Source organism: Macrotis lagotis, chromosome 3 (assembly GCF_037893015.1).
Source record: "Macrotis lagotis isolate mMagLag1 chromosome 3, bilby.v1.9.chrom.fasta, whole genome shotgun sequence".
Taxonomy (NCBI): domain Eukaryota; kingdom Metazoa; phylum Chordata; class Mammalia; order Peramelemorphia; family Peramelidae; genus Macrotis; species Macrotis lagotis.
Genome location: NC_133660.1, coordinates 7,808,539 through 7,831,368, shown reverse-complemented (window position 1 = coordinate 7,831,368; position 22,830 = coordinate 7,808,539). Strand labels below are relative to the sequence as shown.

Here is a 22,830-nt window from a genome sequence, read left to right as displayed (position 1 = left end):
CAATCTTAAGAGTCAAGTTGTAATGTATCTGACTGTGGCTGATCAGACCAAAACAAGCTTAGAATATTCTATCACAGAAAGGGCACAGATAGTTCAGATTATTATACTGAGTAGCTATTAATAATAATTATAAAAAATTGGTTATTAATCATCAAAAAGAAGATCTTTGTGTACTGTTTATAAAATTAGGTATAAACATTAATAACAAAACAATAATTTTTCTCAAAATATTTCATTGAGATTATTTTTGATATCAAAATCACTTCTCTATGATGCATACTCTCTCCCCATAAGTCTTCTTTGTAGTAAGTAGATACACTTAAACAGTACAATCAACATATTATGTCTGAAAATATATACCTCATTTTGCATCTATATAGTTCATTCTTTAGTAGATAAGTGGTTGCTTTAGGAGTTAATTTTACTTTAATCACAATTATTAAATTCCTACTCTATAGTAGGCACCATTCTTTAAGGGATGGGGATAAAAGTGCAAAACTGTCTTTAAGGATTAAACTCTAATTGAAGAAACAATGAACATAAAGAGGTGCAAAATATGAAGAGAATAAATACAAAAGAGTTAAATAACAAGAGTTTTGGATTGGAAGACATAGCAATGGTAGGGAGGGGTATCAGGAAAGATTTTATGAAGGAGGTTATGCTTGAGTTGCATCTTGGAGGAAAAAAATGGGATTTTATGAGGAAGAAGAAAAGAGAACTTCATTCCCTCTTAGCACTGAGGAAAACCAGTGCAAATAGAAGATGGAGTGTTGTATGTGAAAACCAGAGAGAAGGATAGTTAGGATTGAACAGATATCTTAACTCTTCTGTTATTTGTTTTCTATATGTAATAAGGCATAACCAACCCCACTAATTTCTTTCTTTACTCTGAGACTTATTTGTATATTTAATTTTACTATCTCAAAATCTAGGTTAATCCAGGGATACCTTATTAATTACTTACATTTTCAGATCTCTCTTAATCAACTAAGTTCAGAGCCCCCACTACTGTTTATGAAAAAATATTTACTAAATAAACAGAACCTCTTCCCAATAGTATTTCATAGTATATCTTTATTAAATAACTTAATGTCCAATGATTGGACAAGTACTAAAATTGCCAAATAAATAATTAGTTAACAACAAAATCATGAATAAAACAAAGACCTAATTATTTATAGAATTTTAGCTGTGAGAAAGATCACAGCCAGCATCACCAAAAATCCTTCCTGTAATTGGAGATGTAACTCTCCAAGTCTAAGGTCACAGTGCCATATAACTTAGTTCTTACAGGATACTATATAAAGTTTCTTCACAAGAATTTTCTTTATCCTTTCTGCAAGATATACCTTGTGATAGTTTCATCAAGAAAAAATCTCCCTCTACTTTCTTTCTATCTCATCTAGATTCTTTCTAGTCATTATGGGAAAAGTCTCTTCAGCTTTTCTCCAAGGATCACTCTTAACTGTCTCTCTAAACTGACATTGTCCATGTAGCTCTACAGCAAAAGTACAATTGTCTCTTTAGGGGAGACTTTGAAATAAGTGTTTCATTTACATGATTGATCTATACTTTTTACTGAGTCATTGATGAAAATATTAAACAGCAGAAGACCAAGCATAGCTCCTGCCTCTGGAGACCTCCTTCCAAGTCAATGTCAAACTTCAATGTCAACACCTTAATATTAGCCATTCTACTAGTTCTAAGTTCATTTAAACTGTTATTATGTAGGTCACACCTTTTTTATTTTTTGTACATCCATTTAACATTTTGCTAAGCTAAGGATACAATTAATAAAAAAGAAAGACAGCCTTTCCATGAAGGAGCTAACAATCTAATGGAGAGAGATATACAAAAGAGAGCAGGAAAGCTGAGGCATAGTGGAAGGATAGACCAAGAGGTACCCAATGTAGGAGCATTTTGTTTCATGGAGTTGAAACCAGGCAGAGTAGCAGATTCAGAGTGAAGAATAATATTTTTTTCACATGAGAACATGCATATGAGAAACAGCATTCCTTTGATCTACAAATTTAGTAACCCAGTTTAAAAAAATAGATGTGTTCTTTCATGGTCCATTCTAGATGAGGATATTTTGGCTCTTTGTGATTATTACATCCTTTTCTGAGTATTCTTTAATCATCAAACTAATAATATATTGTTTTGAATGATTATCTCTCAGAAATTGCAGGAGATTTGTTCTAAGAGTCAGATAAGAGCTCAGATGTTATTGTAACTTTGAGAACTCATAAATTGTTGAGAGGAAAAAAAAGTTTTGTCTTGGAAGTTTAAAAAGTCTTCTGAGAAATGTTTTATTAATGAATTCCACTGAAAATAATTGTTTTCATGTGAAGTTCTTCTCCCTAGGAGGTAAGAGAGAAAATGTGACTGTTATATGTGATCTATGAGGATCTATAAAGAGTAAAATAACAAACAGCTTTCATGTCCAGTGATTCTCTAAAGTTAGGGAGATGGGTGTAGTGCATGTGCGCGTGTCCGTGCGTGTGTGTGTGTGTGTGTGTGTGTGTGAGAGAGAGAGAGAGAGAGAGAGAAAGAGACAGAGAGACAGAGACAGAGAGAGACAGAGAGACAGTGTCAGAGACAGAGAGAGATTTAAAGTGAGTAACTTTTCCCTATGTAGTCAGTGACAAGGTAAATATTTTATAAGGGAATTAATCAGGATTTAAGAAGAATCTGCAGAAAAGACTGAAAAGGAAGTAAGGAGAAATTTTTGTCTTATTGGAACTATTTTAAATATGGTGTTCAAAAGAGGATTTTATAAAGATAATTCTTTGAAGTTCTTGGAAAAAAACTTCCTGAGTCCTAAAAACAAAGAGAAAGGACTAATTCTGAAAAAAATCTCTGAATAAAATGTTTGGAACTTTAATTATTACCTAGCATGAATTGGATGATTTGAGTTTGAGTTTCCAGATAAGTGGAGAAGTGATTGCAGTTGTGACATGGTTGTTGTTGAAATATTGCAGTCATATATGTCTTCATGTTTATCATCAATTTCACTAGTAAATTATATATTATATACACACACAGTTCTTTTATTTATTTAAATATAGACAAAGGAGTAAATAGTCTTGGGACAGGAGGGTTCTCTACACCATCAAATAAGTAAAAAACTGGAGTGGGAACTTAAGCTAATTATTTAATGAGATAGAGCATACAAGTTCACTAATGAGAGGTAAATGATCACAACATACTCCTACATCACTATAGAACTTTGCAGCACAAAATTAATTATATAGTGATGAGTCAAGTGATGGTCTTGTGGTTGGGTGACTCACAAGAGTTAGTTAGTCCTCCAGACCCTATAAATTAAGAATAGTTTTAGAATTTTGCTAGAAATAATAGTTAAGATGACTGGATTATATGTAGTTTCCATTGCCTTCTTTTTTTTTGGTTTTAATTAGGATATTTGCCCTTCTCCAGTTCTGAATCTTTTATCCTGTTTCTCATAAGTCTTCAAAGATGACTGCCAGAGACTAAACAATCAAATAGGTTTGTTTTTTTCAGTACTTAAGGATATGGTTCTTTTAGGGCAGGTAGCTTGAACTCATCAAGGGCAGCTGGGTTCTTTCTCTCTTACTATTTCCTTACATAAACAGCAGATGGTACTGGGGTGCAGGGCATATTGCATGATCAGTCATTCCCTGAGCCAGAGGACCTGCTTCAGCATGCCCTGTCAACCTGCTTCCCCTTCTCTTCTTGTGGGCAGAACTTCTCCAGCAGCTTAAATCCCCTTCAATGATATGGTTTTCCTTTCTTAAGCAATTCCCTCCCTTTATCTTCAATTGGGGGTTGTGGTTTCCTTAAATCCTTGTTTGCAAAATGGCAGCTTCCAGGGACAGAGGAAAAGAGAAAGGCTTTTGCTTTGCTTCCCTTGTTGCCAGGGGTACATCCCAGCTCACATAAGCTCCCATTACCCTCCTTATAACTTTCTTCTAACTCTTCTAAAAAAGTGACTCCCAATTCCCTAACCTATTTCAAGTGAGATATTAGCTTTCTCTGAAAAGAATTGACACTTCATCTTTCTCTCCCCAACCATAAATCTATAAACATGAACTAAAATACAACATACAACATTGGATTTGTTGAATCTTAGTTTTATCACATTTCCCAGAATAAGAAACAAAGTTAACTTTAAGAGGTTAATATTTCCCAAAGCAAGGGTATGTAAAGTAAGTAAATAACCCATAATTCATTTTACCCTCTCCAGGGAGAAGGAAAGGGGAAGGCAGAAGGAAAGCTTCTCTTTCCAATTGAATTGTACCAGCCCTATAAAGTTCACCCAAGATATAGATGCTTGAATTATACTCTCCATTTTGGCTCGGGATTCTTTGAAGCTGCTTACACCATCCCATCTGTTCTGCATGGCCCAACACCCACATCTCCTGCTCAGATCCTTCCTCCTTCTTTCTCCCTGCTTACTGGGCTTCTAGTGTTCTGCCCACTATCCCTTTACCAAATAAAGAGGAGGGCAAAGCTAGGGCATCTAGATTAGGCCCCCCAGTCAGTAGCAGTTGGTCTGCTCTGAAGTCTTTTGGCTCACTATCCCCTGCGATTCAAGCCCAATCACGCAAGTTTTCCACCCTACTACATTAGAACTCACTCTAGAAGTTACTTTGTTTTTAGTGAAGTCCTTCCCTTCACTCGCCCTCACTTTAACCTCTCCTCTACCTCCCATGGAACATGCTATCATATTAATTTGCACATGCTTCATATATGCTTATTAGAGTACATGTACTACTTAAGTAGAGTGTAAGCTCCCTCAGGGACAGGGACTGTTTTATTCTTGTCTTTTTATCCCTGTCACCTAGCACAGTGCCGCATACATAATAGAAACTCAATGAAAAGAAAACAGCAAATTAATAAACTGTTAAATTACATAGTCTTTTAGCCCCTCCCCCCATTTCTTTGTAGTCCAAAAACCATCCTTTAAGTCCAGGGAAAACGGTAGTATAAGAATCGAAGAGCTCTAGTTTTTTCCCCTCAATGATCAGTTAACATAATACAATCTAAATGTTTCTATTCCTTCTTCATGCCCCCCTCTTTTTCCCAATGGAGTTTAAGCCATTTCCCCAAACAACAATAACAAAAAAACCTTTTTCTTGTCCAATGCTACCTTCTCTATCCTTAGGACAATTTGAGCTCAAGCAGCCAGACATTATCCTGTTTTAATCCCTTCCTTCCATCTTCTCTTGTTCATCTTCATGCTGTCACTGTCCTCTTTATGAATGAAGAACAAACAAGTTGTTCAGCTATGTCCAACTCTTCATGAAGACTTACTGATACTGTCCGTGGGGTTTTCTTGGCAAAGATGAGTGTGGAGTGGTTTACTTTTTCTTCCTCCAGTGGATTAAGGCAAACAAAGGTTAAGTGATTGTTCCAGGGTCACATAGCTGAACTCAGGTCTGCCTACTTGTGTTTTCTATAAACAACTTTTAATTTTTCCTATGCAATTTCTTTAAACTACTTGTCTTTTTAGAAACAAGAGACTTCTTCTTAGTCAATCTTTTCCCTGTCCTGTTTCATCAAAGAAAACCTTTTTCACTCTTCATAAAAGGCCTAAGCCCTTGTTTAGCATCCTTTCATCTGCCCTATTACCATTTGTAACTAATAAAGGCTAGCTTACAGGGCCATGTAGAGAAGGAGAAATCAGTTATCCAGGGACCAATGACCCCCACTCCACATATCCCAAATGTCCCTTTCACAAATTTCAGGACCTATTACTTTGAAAGAACATAACTCTAGTATAAAGCTTACCTTAGTTAACACCTTTTTAAACTTGGTCATTGGAGGTTCTGTATCTTATTTGTTTCCCTTTGGGAAACAAGCACTTTCAACATCATTCAGTGAAATATTGTTCTCTTCAATACTAGTACAAAATGCTTGATCTGTTTTTAATATTTTATGAAATATATGGCTACACAAAAACATTGTTTTGCTCTGATGACCTTAGATTATTATTAACAATGGGAGAACAATATTAATATTGTCAAGTTAGAAGTGGAACTGGAATATTTAACTTAATTATTCCCAATGAGCTTAGGGAGTCATTAGAATGCAGCCTGCTGGGTATAGGAACATGTGAGACTATTTCCATTTCACCCCCTTTCCATCTTCTCTGTGATTTATATTTGTCTGAATAAGAAAATGTTCCCGTTGCTTCTGGCAATCTGTGCAAGTGCTAACAGAGAGACCTGGTTATTCTTTCCTTAAAGAGCATAACTATGTTCCAAGGACCAGCTTGTAAACCCAGGATTCACATTAGGCAGGCACCAGATTTACTAACTGTGTTATTTCAGCCATATTTAATCACCTTTCTGTGCTTTGGTTGTAAGAGAAAATTCATTGAGAGGTCCATTTAGAAACATACTAAACAAATTTTTTTAAAAAATAATTTTTCCCCTTCACCATTATTTTCCAATATATCACTTCTCCATTCCTTTCCAAGTACATTCCTTGGACTATGTAACAAGTAGGTGTCCCTGAGGAGATTAGAGTGAGATAGCCAGTCCTTGCTCCCTTCCATTCCCTCCATCCTTCTGGAAAGGGAGGAACTATATCTCCCCCCCCTTACTCAATCCTTGCTGCTTCTGGCTTCCCCCTTCTCTTAAGTCTTACCTATGCCCATTTTCATCCATGAGGCTAGTTTAGGGTATGACCTCCTTCATCACTGTCCTCTCCACTCTTCTTATCCACTGACCCTATGTCTAGGAATGTAATAAGCCATACCTTTATAGGTTTTAGCTCACTGTTAACCTAGAGCAAATAAAATGGTCATCAGATCCATGTGATTCCTTTCTCTTATGAAGTTTGAATCAAATAAAAATAATTAATAAATCATAATAGCTAAGAGTTGTGCCCTCTCCATCCCTAATCAGGAGAATTACTAACTTGGATAAAAGTTTTAGCTCTAGGGGTGGCTAGGAGTACCTGAGTTCAAATCTGGCCTCAGACACTTAATAATTACCTAGCTGTGTGGCCTTGGGCAAGCCACTTAACCCCATTGCCTTGAAAAATCTAAAAAAAAAAAAAACCCAAAAGTTTCAGCTCTCTGCCATAATCTAAATTTTGTATATTTCCAGCTAACGCATGGCTTTCTCCATTCTCCATTTTCTGGCATGGACTAAATTATACAGAAATGTATTAAAATCCTCCTTGATAGAGGTTTTTTAATATGAAACAATATCAGTATAAAGTAAATAGATTAAGAAACAAGACAAAGGGGCTCTCTGATAAAACTTGAAACTAAGGACTCTAACTAAACTTTCGAGAGACAGAACCCACAAAGGGACCCAGTGAGGCAATTCTCCTACTCAAGGTAACCTGGAAAAGAGCAGAAAAGCTCTGCTCCCTGGGTCAGAGGGGTGGCCTGCCAGAGCGAAAGAACTTCAGCCTCCCAGAGGCAGCCCCAGGGTGCTGGGAGCCACAGCTCACAGCAGCAGGGGAGTCTCCTGAGCTACACCCCGGGGAGCACCAGGCACAAAGTGGGGGAACAGTGGGGGACCTCTGCCAGAGTGAGCACATGGAGCCCAGCCTTCAGGACACACAGCAAGCAACGTGGTCTTTCTGCAGCCCTGATCCAGGAACAGAAGCAGGCAGAGCTGGTAAGCAGGAGCCTCCAGGGCATGAGCCCATTGAGCTGAGGGAGGGGAGTGAAGAGAGACTGCAGAGCTCTGTCCTCTGCCTCTGGAACAGGACTCTAGGGGCTCTGACCACATTCAGATCCTGATCACAGTCTAGGCCCTCCCATAGAACAGCAGCCCCCCCGCCCCAGCCCTGTGGCAGAGGGGGGTGCTTATGGTCATTCACAGACCAGGAGGGAGGACAGAGCCTCACACACTGAGACCCTTGTGGGAGTTTCCCAAAAGCTCAGGAAGCACCCCCAAACCAGGCCCATGCTGGGAAAATGAGCAAGCAGAGAAATAAGAGGAAGACTATTGAGAAATATTTTGCAAATGAGCCCAAGAAGGATCAAAATACTCAGTCTGAAGATGAGGAAGCACAAGGCTCTGCATCTGAAGACTCCAAGAAAAACAGAAATTGGGCTCAGGCTATGATAGAGCTCAAAAAAGACTTTGAAAATCAAATGAGGGAGTTGGAAGAAAAACTGGGAAAAGAAAGGAGAGAGATGCAGGAAAAACATGAAAATGAAGTCAGCAGCTTAGTCAAGGAAATCCAAAAAAATGCTGAAGAAAATAGCATGCTAAAAACCAGCTTAGGTCAAGTGGATAAAACAGTTCAAAAAGTTATTGAGGAGAAGAATGCCTTAAAAAGCAAAATTGGCCAGATGGAAAAAGAGATAAGAAAACTCTCTGAGAACAAATCCTTCAGACAAAGAATAGAATTCAGGGAGATTGATGAATTTACCAGAAATCAGGAATCAATACTTCAAAACCAAAAAAATGAAAAATTAGAAGAAAATGTGAAATATCTCATTGAAAAAACAACTGATATGGAAAACACACTTAGGAAAGATAATTTAAAAATTATTGGAATACCTGAAAGTCATGATCAGGAAAAGAGCCTTGACATCATTTTCAAAGAATTACTACAGGAAAATTGCCCTGATATTCTAGAAGCAGAGGGCAAAATAGAAATGGAGAGAATCCACCCATCCCCCCCAAGAAAGCTATCCCAAAAAACCAACCCCTAGGAATATTATATCCAAGTTCCAGAACTCCCAAGTCAAAGAGAAAATATTACAAGTAGCCAGAAGGACACAGTTCAAATATTGTGGAGCTGCAGTCAGGATCACACAGGACTTAGCAGCAACTATATTGGAAGCTCGTAGGGCTTAGAATACAATATACCGGAAGGCAAAAGAGCTTAGAATGCAGCCAAGAATGAACTACCCAGCAAGGATGAATGTCCTCTTCCAGGGAAAAAGATGGACTTTCAATGAACCAGGGGAATTTCAAATGTTCCTGTTGGAATGGCCAGAGCTGAACAGAAGGTTTGATCTTCAGATACAGGACTCAGGTGAAGCATGGAGATTGGAGGAGAGGGGGGAAATATGAGGGACTTAATGATGATGAACTGCATGTATTCCTGCATAGAAAAATGACACTGATAATACTCATATGAACCTTCTCAGTTAATAGAGCAGGTAGAGGGAGCTTTTATAGTTGAAGCACAGGAGAAAACTGAATTTGAAGATAAAATATGGTGTAAAAATGGAGTCAATAGAAAAAAAGAGAAATGTAATGGGAGAAAGAAAAAGGAGAGGGGGGAATAGGCCAAGATATTTCATATAATAAGATTTTTTTTTATTACAATGAGCTATTGCAATGATATGGAAGGGGGGAGGCAAGGGGGAATGAGGGAACCTTTGCTCTCATCAGAGGTGGCTAGGAGAGGAAACAGCATATATACTCAATGGGGTATAGACATCTGGAGTAAGAAGGAGGGGGGAGCAGGGGGAAGGGGTGGGGATGTGAATAAAGGAGGAGAGGATGGACCATGCGGGGAGAGTAGTCAGATATAACACATTGTCTTTTTTACTTCTTGCAAGGGGCTGGGATTGGAAGGCCTGCCCAGGACCATAGGGCCAGGTGGATTCTGGGCCTAAGGGGTGGTAGAGGGGGCTCAGGGCTTCTTGGCCCCAGGACCAGGGATCTGTCTGCTGCGCCACTCAGCTACCCTACAGCAGAGTCAGAGTGAAAGGATAGAGAAAATATAGTATATGGTAGTGGAGAAATAGGAAAGGAGGGAGTTGCGATTAGCAATGGCAACATTGGAAAAATATGGAAGTAACTTTTGTGATGGACTTATCATAAAGAATGTGATCCACCCATGACAGAGTTGTTGGTGTTGGAACAAAGACTGAAGCACATTTATTATTATTATTATTTGGGGGAGGGTGCAGGGCAAATGGGGCTGGGTGGCCTGCCTGGGGCCACATAGCAAGGTGATCTTTGGGTGTCTGAGGCCGGATTTGGATCCGGGTGCTCCTGGCTCAAGGGCCAATGCTCTGTCTGCCACCCAGCCACCCCTACTATTATTACTATTTTATTTTATTTTGGGTCTTTTTTTCCCCTTCTTTTTGGTTTTTGCAGGGCAGTGGGGATCGGGTGGCTTGCATGTCACATGTCTGGGTGATTATTAGGTTTACGAGGCTGGATATGGACTCGGGTGCTCGTGGCTCCAGGGCTGGTGCTTCATCCATTGTGCCACCTGGCCATACCTACAATTATTACTATTATTTTTTTAATTTTAATTTTTTTTCTCTCCCCTTTACTTTATCACCCAAGAAAGTCTATTTTCATGGGCGGGGAGAGGTATTTTTTTTACTCTTAAACAAGAATATTTTATTAATGTAAAAAAACATTTGTACAAAATGAGAATTAAAAAATAAAATAAAAGAAAATAAAAGAAACAAGAAAAAAATACAGATAGATACAGGAGGGGAAATAGAGGAATTTTTCAGTTCCTTGAAGGGGCAATTATAATTGGAAGCCTCAGAATCTGTTTCTTTTTTATTGGCAAAGTAGTGGGGTTAAGTGAATTGCTCAAGCTCACTCAGCTAAGCAAATATTACATGTCTGAGGCTGGATTTGAACTTAGGACCTCCTGACTCTTGGGTCAATGCTCTATCCACTGTGCCATCTAGCTGCCCCTCTAATTTTTTTTTTTTTTAGGTTTTTGCAAGGCAAATGGGGTTAAGTGGCTTGCCTAAGGCCACATAGCTAGGCAATTATTAAGTGTCTGAGGCTGCATTTGAACTCAGGTACTCCTGACTCCGGGGCTGGTGCTCCATCCACTGTGCCACCTAACCTCCCTGTTCTTGATTCCAAGGAATCTGCTTGGAAATCCCTTTTCTGCTCAAATCTCTTCTCTCTCCTGCTTCTCTTTTGCTGCTTCTCTTCAGTTTGATTGCAACCCCTGTACAGCAGAGTATGCTACTTCTACCTTGTAAGCTCATTTTACTTAACTAGGCATAATTTTTATTTTTTTCATTTTCTGAAGTGTGGAATAGTAGAAGGGAGAGAAAGTAATTTTTTGTTAACTAAAAATTAAATAAATAAATAGTAAATAAAAAATATTCACTATAGCCCATCCCATTTTGAGCAACAGGTGAACAAAGAATTTATGTGAGGGTCTTGACCGGAGAAATTTCCATATTTGGGACTGTAAATGACTCTTGAAATTTCCCTATTTCTTTGGAATGGAATGGCTACCCATGCAAAACACACTTGTTTTCCTCCATCATTTAAAAAATGTTCTTCTGTAATATTGTGTGAACTATAGCCTTGGGAATGGGGAGCTAGCTGGCTTTTGTTTACTAACCTAGGGTGAGGTGAGAGGAAATTGGTAGCCAAGTATACATTTTCACAGACCTGTGAGCTAAAAGAAATGAGAAAATCATTAAAGTTCATAGAAGCATAGATCTAGATCCAGAAGGGACCTCAGATGCCCTTGAGTTCCTTGCCTTCACTTAAAGATGAGCAAATTATGTTTGAAGAAGTTAAACATTAATCCAGGATGACACATGGTCTCAGATAGGATTCAAATCAAAATCTCACTGACTCCAACTCTAGTGTCCTAACAACTAAGTTTTTTTGGTCCAATCATTTTTCAATCTTGTTTGACTCTTCAAGACCCTTTTTGGGGGTTCAGGACACAGGAGTGGTTAACCATTTCATTCTGCAGCTCATTTTACAGGTGAAGAATTTTTTTTTGCAAAGCAATGGGGTTAAGTGCCTTGTTCAAGGTCACATAGCTAGGAACCATATTTCCCCATGTATAAGATGCTCCCATGTATATAGAGTTACTGAAGTCAATTTTATTCATTATAAAATTCATACTACTCCTCATCACTGTCAAAACTCCCATCCAAGAGCTTGTCCTCATTTGTGTTTGATGACAAATGACTGTCTTAGGAGAGGCTCGGCCAGCTCTCTCCCTGGCCTCCGCTCTGTGCTTGACCACAAACTCTCGCTGGGGAAGACACATACTTAGTCCATTCCATTTCATGAACCTGAAGCATCAATTGTGTCCTTCTTGGAAATCAGTTGCTTCTTTTTCATCAGCAATTCTTGCCTCCTGCTGAACCATCTTTGTGGACACAGAAATTCCACTGACCTTTTTTCTTCAATCTATCTATCTCTTCAATTCCCTATCAAACACAGGCCATTTGACTACCTTGCCTCTCATGGCCTTCTTCTGCCAAGGCATTTTCAGTAGGGATTCTTCTTCCTGTAGCTAGTCTCAGATTGTTTTCTCAGCTGGAGGAGGAGGACCAGACTGATGTTCAACAGCATGATTTCCATTCACTTTTTGCAAACTGGATCATTGAATTTGAATTCAGCACTGGATGAAAATCTTTTCTGAGCCATTTCTAGGCAGAATGTGGCCAAAATGTAAACTAATATACCTGTAACAAATGTGAAACAATGAGCTCAAAGACAACAAATATGGAAAAGTGGGAAATGCAATTAAAAATTCTACAACCACTGAATAAGATGCCCCTGGTTTTTAGACCCCAAATTTTTCAAAAAAGGGTGCATCATAAGATGCAAGGGGAAATATGGTAATTATTGTTATCTGAGAAAAGATTTGAACTCAGGTCCTCCTGAATCCAAGGTCAGTGCTCTATGCACTGTACCACCTAACTACCCCATGCCAGATAAGAAAATTGAGGAAACCAGTTTAAGTGACTGATCCAGAGTCACAAAGGTAATGTCTGAGGTTGGAGTTGAATTCAGGTCTTTCTGACTCTAGGTGAGGCCTACTGACTACCACACCACTTGCTGTTCTCCTACATCATAATTTTGTTTCTTTCCTCCACAGAAAGGATTTCTAAGGATTATGCTTGACAATTGCATGTTGTCCTGTTATTAGATGATGACAATGCTTAAAATTGTTTTGAAATTTATTTAATAAAGAAAAATAAAAGGAAAAATATGGCAAAGAGTAAACTGCTGACTTTCTGAAAAACTCAAAGTCAAATGAATAGTATGAGCAATGTTTGATTTATAAAATTCAACATGTAAAAAATCTCTATCATTTTTGTATTGGCTGTATAAGTATCCTTTAAAAACTATGTCTAATAAAAACAATCTCTTTCAATAAACCTTGAAATGTCCTTTAGAATGCTCTATATACCTTTTATTTTAAAGTTCTTTGGAATGGATGCTATCATTGTCTATGAATGAAGACATAAAAGTATAAGAGGTTGACTCTTTTTAAAAGTTATGATTTTTCTAAACTAACACAAATGATAATTTTTGACATGATCAATTCTTGTGTGTCAAATAACAATAAATTTCCATCAGCATTATGCATTTATATGTGAGTTTATCTTAAACGATAAAACTGATGAAATTGTGCCATCTAGTGCCCCATACTGAAATGAACATCTTTTGTTGATTAGATTTTTAAATAAATAGTTCTTTGGTACACATTTGAAATGTGTGTGTGTGTGTGTGTGTGTGTGTGTGTGTGTGTGTGTGTGTGTGTGTGTATACACATGAACCAAATCACTCTCAGTATTATAGTTAGCCAGATTGAATAAACTGAAATAACATCATCACAGAAAATTATTGAAAATTCAGAGAATTAGAAAAAAGACAAAATGAACTTCTTCTAAGAACTATATTATATACAAAACAATGCCAAATAAATTTGAGTTGTACCTACATGCGTGAATGTATGTGTATACATTTTGTATAAATGCATTTATATGTTTATATATATATATATATATATATATATGTATATATGTATGTATTTTAGTGGAGATTCTATATCTTAGGAATACCTAAGGAATACCTGCATGTAGCATTCATGCAGATGGTAGATTCAAAAAAAGAAGAGATTGGAGGCAAAGAGACCAAATAGGAGATAAGTGTGAAGTCTTGTTGTTGAAGAATTAATTTGATACTCTCAATTTTACTGGATTAGTTAAAGAATTATTATTAATTTGAAAAAGGGGGGGGATCATGGATGCTTAAGTGAATACCAGAGTCTTGTTTTTGAAGTATAGCTGAGCAATTTGTACTCTTACATTTAGTCAAGAAAACAAAGAATAAACTTGAAGTGCAATAAAACTGAAAGACAAATTGGTGGTGGTGGGGAAGACTAATATTGGGAGAGTTAGGTTTTTAATAACTTAATATTTAATAATATTTAAATAATAAAGCTAGATTTATAAAGGCTTTTCTAGACATATGTATATATATATATATATACATACATACATATATATATTTTTTTTGGCAAGGAAATGGGGTTTAATGACTTAGTCAAGGTCACAGAGCTAGTATCAAACAGAGCTAGTATCAAATGTCTGAGGTTGGATTTGAATTTGGGTCCTCTTGACTCCAGTATCAGTGCTCTGTAACAGCACCACCTAGCTTCCCCAACATGTTCTATTTCAAAATTCTTGCTCAATTTTTATTTAGTCAGACATACTTTAACTCCTGATTCCATGAATGGTATCTCCCTGTAGAATTATATTCAACTTTGCAGATAAGTTTTCTTGCTTATAAGCCTTCTTGTTTTTTGGAATATTTAATTTTAATATTTCCTCTCATTCATAATAGAAACTGTGGATCTTGTGCAATCCCGTGGATTCTTAGTGCTTGAATTCCTTCTTTTTAGATGCAATATTTTTCCTTGATATGGAAATGTTTGGATTTTGGCTATGATAACTTGCATTTCTCTTTTATGGGTTTCTTTTAGGATGTGATTTATGGATTCTTTCAATCTCTCCTTTGCCCACTTGGTTCTAAAAGATTTGTTCAATTTTCAATGATAATTAAGATAGTGTCCAGACTTTTTAAAAAATGAGTTTTCATAGAGTTAGAGTATTCTTTAACCAATAAAATTATTTTTCCAACTACATATAAAGGAAAAAACATGAGAGGGGAAAAAAGTATAAAACATAAATTTTAAAAACTGAAAATGGGAAGCTTTGGATTGCATTCAGATCCTATTTGCTGTAACAAGTCCTTTAGAATGCTTTGATTATTGTACCACTGAGAAAAGCAAGTCTATCATAGTTGATCATCACACAATGTTGCTGTTAACGTGTATGTTGTTCTGGTATTGCTCCCTTCATCATTAGTTAATGAATGTCTTTCCAGGCTTTTCTGAAATCTGGTTGCTTACGATTTATTATAGAATAATTGTGGAGTTAGATGATTCTTATATCTCTCCTTGAATTGTTTTCCAGGTCAGTTGTTTGATATTTCTTATGTTCTGCTTTTTAAAATCTTATGTTTGGGTTCTATTATTTCTAGTTTTCTCAAAGATTTATTTGCTCTATTCTAATTTTAGTAAATATTACTTGGATAAGATTTATAACTTTTTCTTATATTCTCCTTCCATGTCTTTCCTCTACATCTTTTTCTTTTTTATCTCTTGCTTCATTTCATTTACTTATATAGTTTGTGAAAACACTTTTCCCTTGAGGTTCACTAATGCAGTTATGTAATTACTTTTCTCTTTCCTTTATAAAAAAATATTTTGTCTTACCTCATTAGATTATAAACTCACTGAGGATATTCTTTTTTTTTCTGTAATCCTAGCACTTAAAACTGCCTAGCACATGGCAGATGCTTAATGTTTACTTTCAGGCTAGATTTTTGGGCATCTCTAAAGTCTACAGTAATTTTTTATTCTGGTCAGTCTATTTTTATTAATTTCTCCAGCTGCAGCTCACTTTGAAATTTTGCTAGGACCAGGTTTCATCCCCTGATGTGCTTTTAGGGAATATGGTTGACTCAGTTTAGTGTGGCCCTAGGTTTCCTGGATTCTTTAGGCTGACTTCCACTCCCTGTGATTAGGCTAACTTTTAGAGCATATTATCTTCAGAATCCTTTGTCATCTTGGAGTGGATTGCAAGGGATCTCTGGACAACTTGACTCTCCTAATCTGTACTTCCAGTTGGCTCCTTCTAGTGGTGGCTTTCCAGTTATGAGCTTTCAGCCAGCTTGGGGATTATGCCCACCCTGGGGCTCTTAGAGGAACCTTCTGTTTTTGCTGCCTCTTTGGAGCACAAAGCCTTGCAATTTGCCTGTTTCCAGCTCATTTCTGTTCATTCTGGGAGGGTATAAACCAGTTTGCCTATACTGGCCCTGGTTTTGTGGCTCCCTTATTGCCCATGAATTTTGGCTTACTTTTTGTGCTATGCAGGATTTAAGAAATCACCAACTGTAGTTTCTTCCTTAAATTTGATCATTCTAATGCAAATCCCATTTTTGATAGATTGAATTTGCTTCCAGTTTGAGAACCATTGAGTAAGAAATCTAGTTTCTCCAGGTACTTTCCTAGCAATCTGGTTCTTTTATGATCATGGTTCTAATATTCTTACCATTAGCAAGAAATAGATTCCATAGCTATTTTACACCCTTTTTGGGAGGAGACTTCCTCAGGGTCAGCAGCTACTAATCTGTCCTAGGGACGGAGCTCTATCTGTTGTACCACCTAGCTGTCCAAATTGCAGCTACATATTTCCTCTGACAAAACATTCAGTTTTGTTTATCCAGAGAGAATTCCAATATTCTAACTATTGTAATTCATTCAATATCAGTAATAACTTACTAGAGGAACTGGTAGCATGTCTCTTTTACATATGAATTTGGTTCTAGATGTGAAATTTTCACTTTTAAACTTAGTTGCTTAGAAATTGTTTTAGAACAAGACAAACTTCTGAGAATTCTGATATTAACAAGCTAGTTTTTTTAATTTAGATTAAGAATACTGAGCTTCTTCAGATTTCCCATATTTTAGTTATTTGCATTAACACGAGATCAGGACACTGGAATGGTACGTGGTACATCACTTTATAAGTGACCTTCAAGTCAGGAAGACACTGGAACAATGACACCTCCTGAGGATGTATTCGACTCCCTCGTGCAATTTCTAGTTTGAAATTAGACTTCTCTGGAAGATTATCCGTTGTTCTGCATATTGGTCTCAATCTGACTTCAATAAGAATACATAAATAGGGCTCACTGCAATGTCATTTTATAATTTACTCCCTCTGCATCTTGGGTTTCAAGTCCAAATTATCACTCCGTTAACCTAGAATAGATCCATTCAACAACTGAAAGTTGGATAGTAGTTTAGTTAACGTTTCCCCTAGGTTAACTATGGAACAGCTATTGTAGCTTCTGAATACAAACTCTTGTAGCAAGTTTATTCGAAGGCAGGGAGGTAACATTAGGGCTAGAAAAGAGAGTGTGAGAGCTCTCAGTCTCAATTTCCTCCTTTGGTTTTTTTTGTTTTTTTAGGTTTTTCGCAAGGCAAATGGGTCCTAGCGGCCCCACAATTTCCTCCTTTGTAAAGTTGGGATAAAAACAGTACTTCCGTCAAGAACTGTAAGAATTTAAATAAAAGCGAGGTGTTGACAAACTGGAAAATGCTATGTAAATGTCAAGCTATTGCTGTCTAAGATTAATATGAATATATAAAACTATACTCTCCAAGGCAGCTGGTGAGATAACAAGTATTGTAAATATATTTATTGGATAGAGCCCCGGGCCCGGAGTCAGGAGGTCCTGGGTTCAAATGCGGCCTTAGACACTTCACAATGACCTAGTCCTGCGGCCTTGGCCAAGCCACCTAACCCCACCGCCGTGCAAAAAATAAGCCCCAAGTAAAAAAGTTCGGTTCCATTGTTCTGGGGGGAGCACGCCGGTGGCACTGGCACCGGGGCATCGGGAAGGGGGGCCTCCAGGAGCCAAGCTCGCCCCCCGCCCCCTTCGGGTCCAGCGCGGGCCGAGGCTGCGCTCCCGCGGGGGCCACATCCGGGTCCCCTCGCGAGGCGCCGGCAGCGCCGGTTGGCGGCCCCGGCGCACGCATGCGCGCCGCGGAGGGAACGCACGCACGCACGCACGCACGCACGCGCTTCCGGCGCGCGCGGAGGGAAGCCGCAGTGACTCCGCCCCCTTCCCCTTCCCGTCACCCTTCGGAGACGCCCCCTCGCTTCCCGCCCGCAGGAGGCCGGAAGTCGCCCCGAGAAGGGCCGGAAGCGAGGCTTGGGGAGCGGAGCGGGGCTTCTGGGGGCCGTCGCCTGCGGCCGTGCCCGGGGTCAGGTGTGCGCCCAGTTGAACGGGCGACATGTACGACCGAGCCCCGCGGGACATCCCGGTGGCCAACGCCACGGGCACCGACCCCAACGTGGGGCCCGGCTCCTACCAGGTGGCGTTCCCGAAGCACCGCGCCTCAGGTAAGGGCCGCAGGGGCCCGCCGCGCCCCCAGCCGCCCCCAGTGCCGACCCGGGGCGCGGGCAAGGAAAAAGGAGGAAAAGGAGAAAATGGAGAGTGTTGCAAAGGAAAACGGAGTGAAGCTACTGCCCGAGCCGCCGCTGCAACTCCCGCCCACCTGTTGCCGTCTTCTTCGGTCCTTCCAGCCGTTTTCTTTTAATTTTTGCAAGGCAGTGGGGTTAAGTGGCCTGCCCAAGGCCACACAGCTAGGCAGTTATGAAGTGTCTGAGACCGGATTTGAACCCAGGGCCTCCCGACCCCAAGGCCGGTGCTCTAGCCACTCCGCCACCTAGCCGCCCCCAGCCTTTTTCTTACTCTTCCTTTCTCTTTGCCTTGATGACGTTCTTGAGCTCTCCAAATGGCTTACTGCAGGATCTTTTTATGCCATGGCTAATGGCATTCCCTGGTCCTCGACCTTCCTGACCTTGATTCTTTCCTCTAGACTTTGGAGACCCCTGATTCCCCCCATCTAGCTGATCACTGTCTTAGCTCATCTTTGTCCAAGCTAGGCCTGGGCCCTCATCTCTTCCTCTATAGTTTTTACATGGTGATCTTAAGCAAGTTCCGGATAGCGTAGACTCATCTTCCTGAGTTAAAATCTGGCCTGAGACACTTATTGTCCTTATTTTCTTTGGTTCCTCATCATCTGTAAAATGGAGACACGCTGGAAAAGGAAATAGCAAATTACTCCAGTATCTTGATCAAGAAAACGCCAAATAGAGACACAAAAACTCAGACACAACTCAACAAAATACTAAGGCTTCTCTATAACCTCACTATTGACCTTCCTGAATTGCTTCCAGGTAGACATCTCAAATGTATATAAAGTGCTTCACAGAGATCAAAGTATCACATTATTGGTTTGATACCATTATTTAGGGTTACTAGTAAAGTAATGGATTAACTTCTCAAGCTATGGCAGTCTCAGGCAGGGACTTTCCAGACCTCAGGGCTGGCTCATTCTTTAGATCAGGGCAAGATAGCTGTTGAGGTTGAAAAGAGAAGAATAGAATTGTATAACACTTTACAGCTTTTGGAAAAATGGATTTTTAAAAAACCAAGACTGAAGAGCTAGTGTTAAAGTTAATAAGTTTTACAAACTACATTTCATGACACTTGGTAAAGCATTTCTTTTTACATGGCTATTGATTGAATTTCTTCTTTTCAAAATCATCCTTCTGAAAAAGTGTCTTTAATGTTCAGAATGGCTCTTATTCTTACAAGTTTGAACTTGTTCCCTATATCTTAGAAATGTCTCTTCTCCATCTTAAACTCTCACTTGATCCTTGCCAGGCAACTCATTTAAGTTCTTTGAGAAAACTATTTACCAAATCAGTACTTGTACTTCCTTTCCTCTCACTCTTTTCTAAATTCTCTGAAATCTGACTTGTTACTTTAACATGTGAAGGTCCCTAACATTTTGCTCTGCTCTTAAGTTGCTTAAGTCTCCTTGCTCTCCATGCTAAAACTTTTAAAACCTTTAATGTTCCTTTGATAATCATATGCCCTATCATATTAGCATCTCTGACTTGTTTATAACCACCTTTGCCCTTTTTTTAAATGCAAGGCCCCAGACCTTCTTAAAGCTCTCTTTTTCCTTATGACTTTATTTCCTTTTGTTAGCACCATTATCTACCCAGAATTTTATTTGGGAATTTATAAGCCTTACTTTCTCCTGACTGCCCCATTATCAACATCTTTCAGCTGGGATCTCTTTTGATATACAAAAGCCCTCCTTAACAAGCACATTTGTAACTCAATTATAAGTTCTGTCCCTTCTAGCATCCTTGTTGGCCATATGTCCTGGGGCAACTTTTGACTTCCAGGGTCACCTTAAAAGAATATTTTTTCTCTCTCCTCCCTTTTACCATAATTTTCTTAGGCTGAAATGAAATAGCAAAAAGTTAGCCTATCCATGAAGTTTTATTCTCTAGGATCTTACCAAAACCTTAGAGGGTGGAGGACATCATTAAAGAGATCAACTCTGATACAAAGTTTTGAGGGCATTTTTATTCAAAAAGGATATAAAATTTTGGCAGCCAATTAGATTACACAGTACATAAAGATGTCATTAATTTGATTTAGAGTTTCTCTAACATGTTCACAAGATCTGTTCTAGTGTAAGAACACTAATAAGGATTTGGTTTGAAGGAAGACAATTGTCTACTTTTGTGGGAAAGCCAGTCTAGTTCCTGCTTCCTTAGGATGGTCTTTATTGCCAAATGCCTATACAACTGTGAAAACTAAACTTGCAAGCTTGCATATGTAATTTGTGGAAACAGGTTGTATGAAACTGATAGAGCCTGCCTTCAGATTTGTAGCTGTAGAGAGACAGGTCTTGAGGAGGGTAAAAGTTAACATTCAGACTTACAAATCCTAATTAAAGGCCAAGAAATCAATTTTTGATCAGAAGTATAGGATTAAAGACATTAAACTTAGATACCACATAGACAGCTGGTCTTCAAGATCAACTTTGTTAGAAGCATTTCCCAGATCTAACCCAATGAATATAAGCCCTAACATATGGTCAGTTTTGGAGTAGGTGCCATGTACCACTGAGAAAAAGGTATATTTCTTTCTATCCCCATTCAGTTTTCTCCAGAGGCCTCTCATATCTAACTTTCCTAAAATTTTATTCACTTCCTTAACTTCCTTCTTGTTTATTTAGTGGTTAGATTTATCTAATTCTGAGTATAGCTTTGCTATGTCTTCCTATAACTCATTTGGCTTCTCTAAGAACATGCTGTACCACTTGGTACATATATATATATCATATATATATATGTATAAACATTTAGTACTGATATTACTTAATTGTCTTAATATCTTTTAGGGAGATGTAATTTCCTTCCTCATCCCTTTTAATGAAATTTATTTTTGGTTTTGCTTTGTATGAGGTCAGGATTGTTATCCCTGCTTTTTTCATTTCAGCTGAAGCAAAACATTTTCTGTGCCTCTACTCTGTGGGTATCTGCTTCAAATGTGTCTCTTGTAAACAACATATTGTAGGATTCTGGTTTTGAATAGGCTTTGCTATCTGCTTTTGTTTTATGGGAATAGTTCATCCCATTCACATTCAAAGTTATAATTATTAATTTTTACCTACTATACTATCTCCCCTCCATTTGTACTTTTCTTTTACCTTTCACCCTATCCCTCCTCAGTAGTGTTTTGCTTCTGAATACTGCCTCCTTCAATTTGCCCTTCTATCAACCCCCTTCTCTTTCTCCCTTTTGATTTTCCCCTCCTTTCTTCCCTTCCTTCTATCAGTCCCTTTTCCCTTCCCTCCTTTCCCTTACTAATGCCTGAAGATAGATTTCTAAACCCAATTGAATGTGTCTGTGATTCCAATGAAAGCAAGATTCAAGCAATTGTCACCCCCCCTTCTTTCCCTCTACTGTAATAGGTTCTTTGTGTCTCTTCTTGTGATATAATTTACTCTATTCTGCCTCCACCTTTCTCCTGTTCCAGTGTAATTCTTTTTTATGTTATAATTTAAAATAAAATTACCCCAGCAGAATTATCTATTCAGTACCTTCTGTTTAAGTATATTTCCTTGTTGCCTCATGGAGTCACTAACTTCAATTTGATCTCTTCTCATTTTTAGGGAGTTTGTTGCTTGGATAAAGTTTTGTCCCACTTGTGCCAAGCTGTCTATTCCTTTTTTAATTCTTTCTTCCTTAGCTATCATTTCTTTTACACTTTTTCCCTCAAGTCCTTTCATCTCATTTATTTAAAAAATCCTGAAAAAATTCTAGTTGAATTTTTGCTCGTGTCATATTTTTCTCTGAGGCTTTACTTATAGCAGTTTTGGAGTCATTTTCTACCTAAACTTCCCTAATATGCAAAATAACTTTATGGTAGGATTCTTTTTTTTTTTTCTTCTTGTCAAATCTTGACTTTGGGCTTTATGACAATTCTTGAGAGAAAGTCTGAGTTAGTCCTAATGCTGTTTTCTTGGGATGTTATTATTCCAGTGTCTCAGGGATAGACCAGGGATTAACAAGGTTTCAGTATTCAAGACAAATTCTGGTTACTGTTCTACCACTTTAAGCTCAGAAAATTTCTGACCTTTTTGTCTGAGCAAGAGTAGACTGCTGGTCTCAGTTTCTGTCAGCCAGTTGGAAAGCTCTTCTGATTCAGGGTATCATAATTGTAGGTTTCTTTTTGATCTGGGATTCCTGCTATAGTTATTTTTGTTGGACTATATGTTGGAAATAAGACAGTGCTAATGTTTGCCGGCTTCTTAACTTCTTTTTTTTTTTATTGCTACACTGCCTAGGGTCTCTCTACCTGGGAATGCCACCCCAAGAGCAGGACCCCTTTTCAGACCACATTAGATCTGCGTCTCAGAGTTGCATGGTGGGTGACAAAACTTCCAGTTGTACCTGTCTGCATTGAAGTACCCATGTATGAGTCAGATCCTGGTATGGATTTGGTTTTTCCTCTTGTCCCAGTGGACAAGTTTCCTCTTCCTGGATGTTGTAGTGCTTTTTCCTCTGCGGACCTTTCTGTTTCTTCTTATGCTTAATTAAGCTATAAATGACTCATTGATTTTTTTTCTTCTTTTTGGAGTTTCCCATTAAGGTTTGGGCAGAGTCAA

General features: G+C 38.4%; 2 protein-coding genes across 2 annotated transcripts in view; one reads left to right on the top strand and one right to left on the bottom strand.

The window, feature by feature from the left end:
- The window catches only part of LOC141517212 (glyceraldehyde-3-phosphate dehydrogenase-like), a 33,899-nt gene extending 16,131 nt beyond the window's left edge, over positions 1 to 17,768 (bottom strand). Inside the window, 1 exon segment of the mRNA XM_074228045.1 lies at positions 17,584 to 17,768. Within this exon segment, the coding sequence (XP_074084146.1) occupies positions 17,584 to 17,768 (185 nt within the window).
- Positions 17,769 to 17,821: 53 nt separating this feature from the next.
- STPG2 (sperm tail PG-rich repeat containing 2) overlaps positions 17,822 to 22,830 on the top strand; it is a 405,935-nt gene continuing 400,926 nt past the window's right edge. The window contains exons 1-2 of the mRNA XM_074228044.1: positions 17,822 to 18,190; positions 22,510 to 22,654. Of these exons, the coding sequence (XP_074084145.1) occupies positions 17,822 to 18,190; positions 22,510 to 22,654 (514 nt within the window). The remainder of the gene's footprint in view (positions 18,191 to 22,509; positions 22,655 to 22,830) is intronic.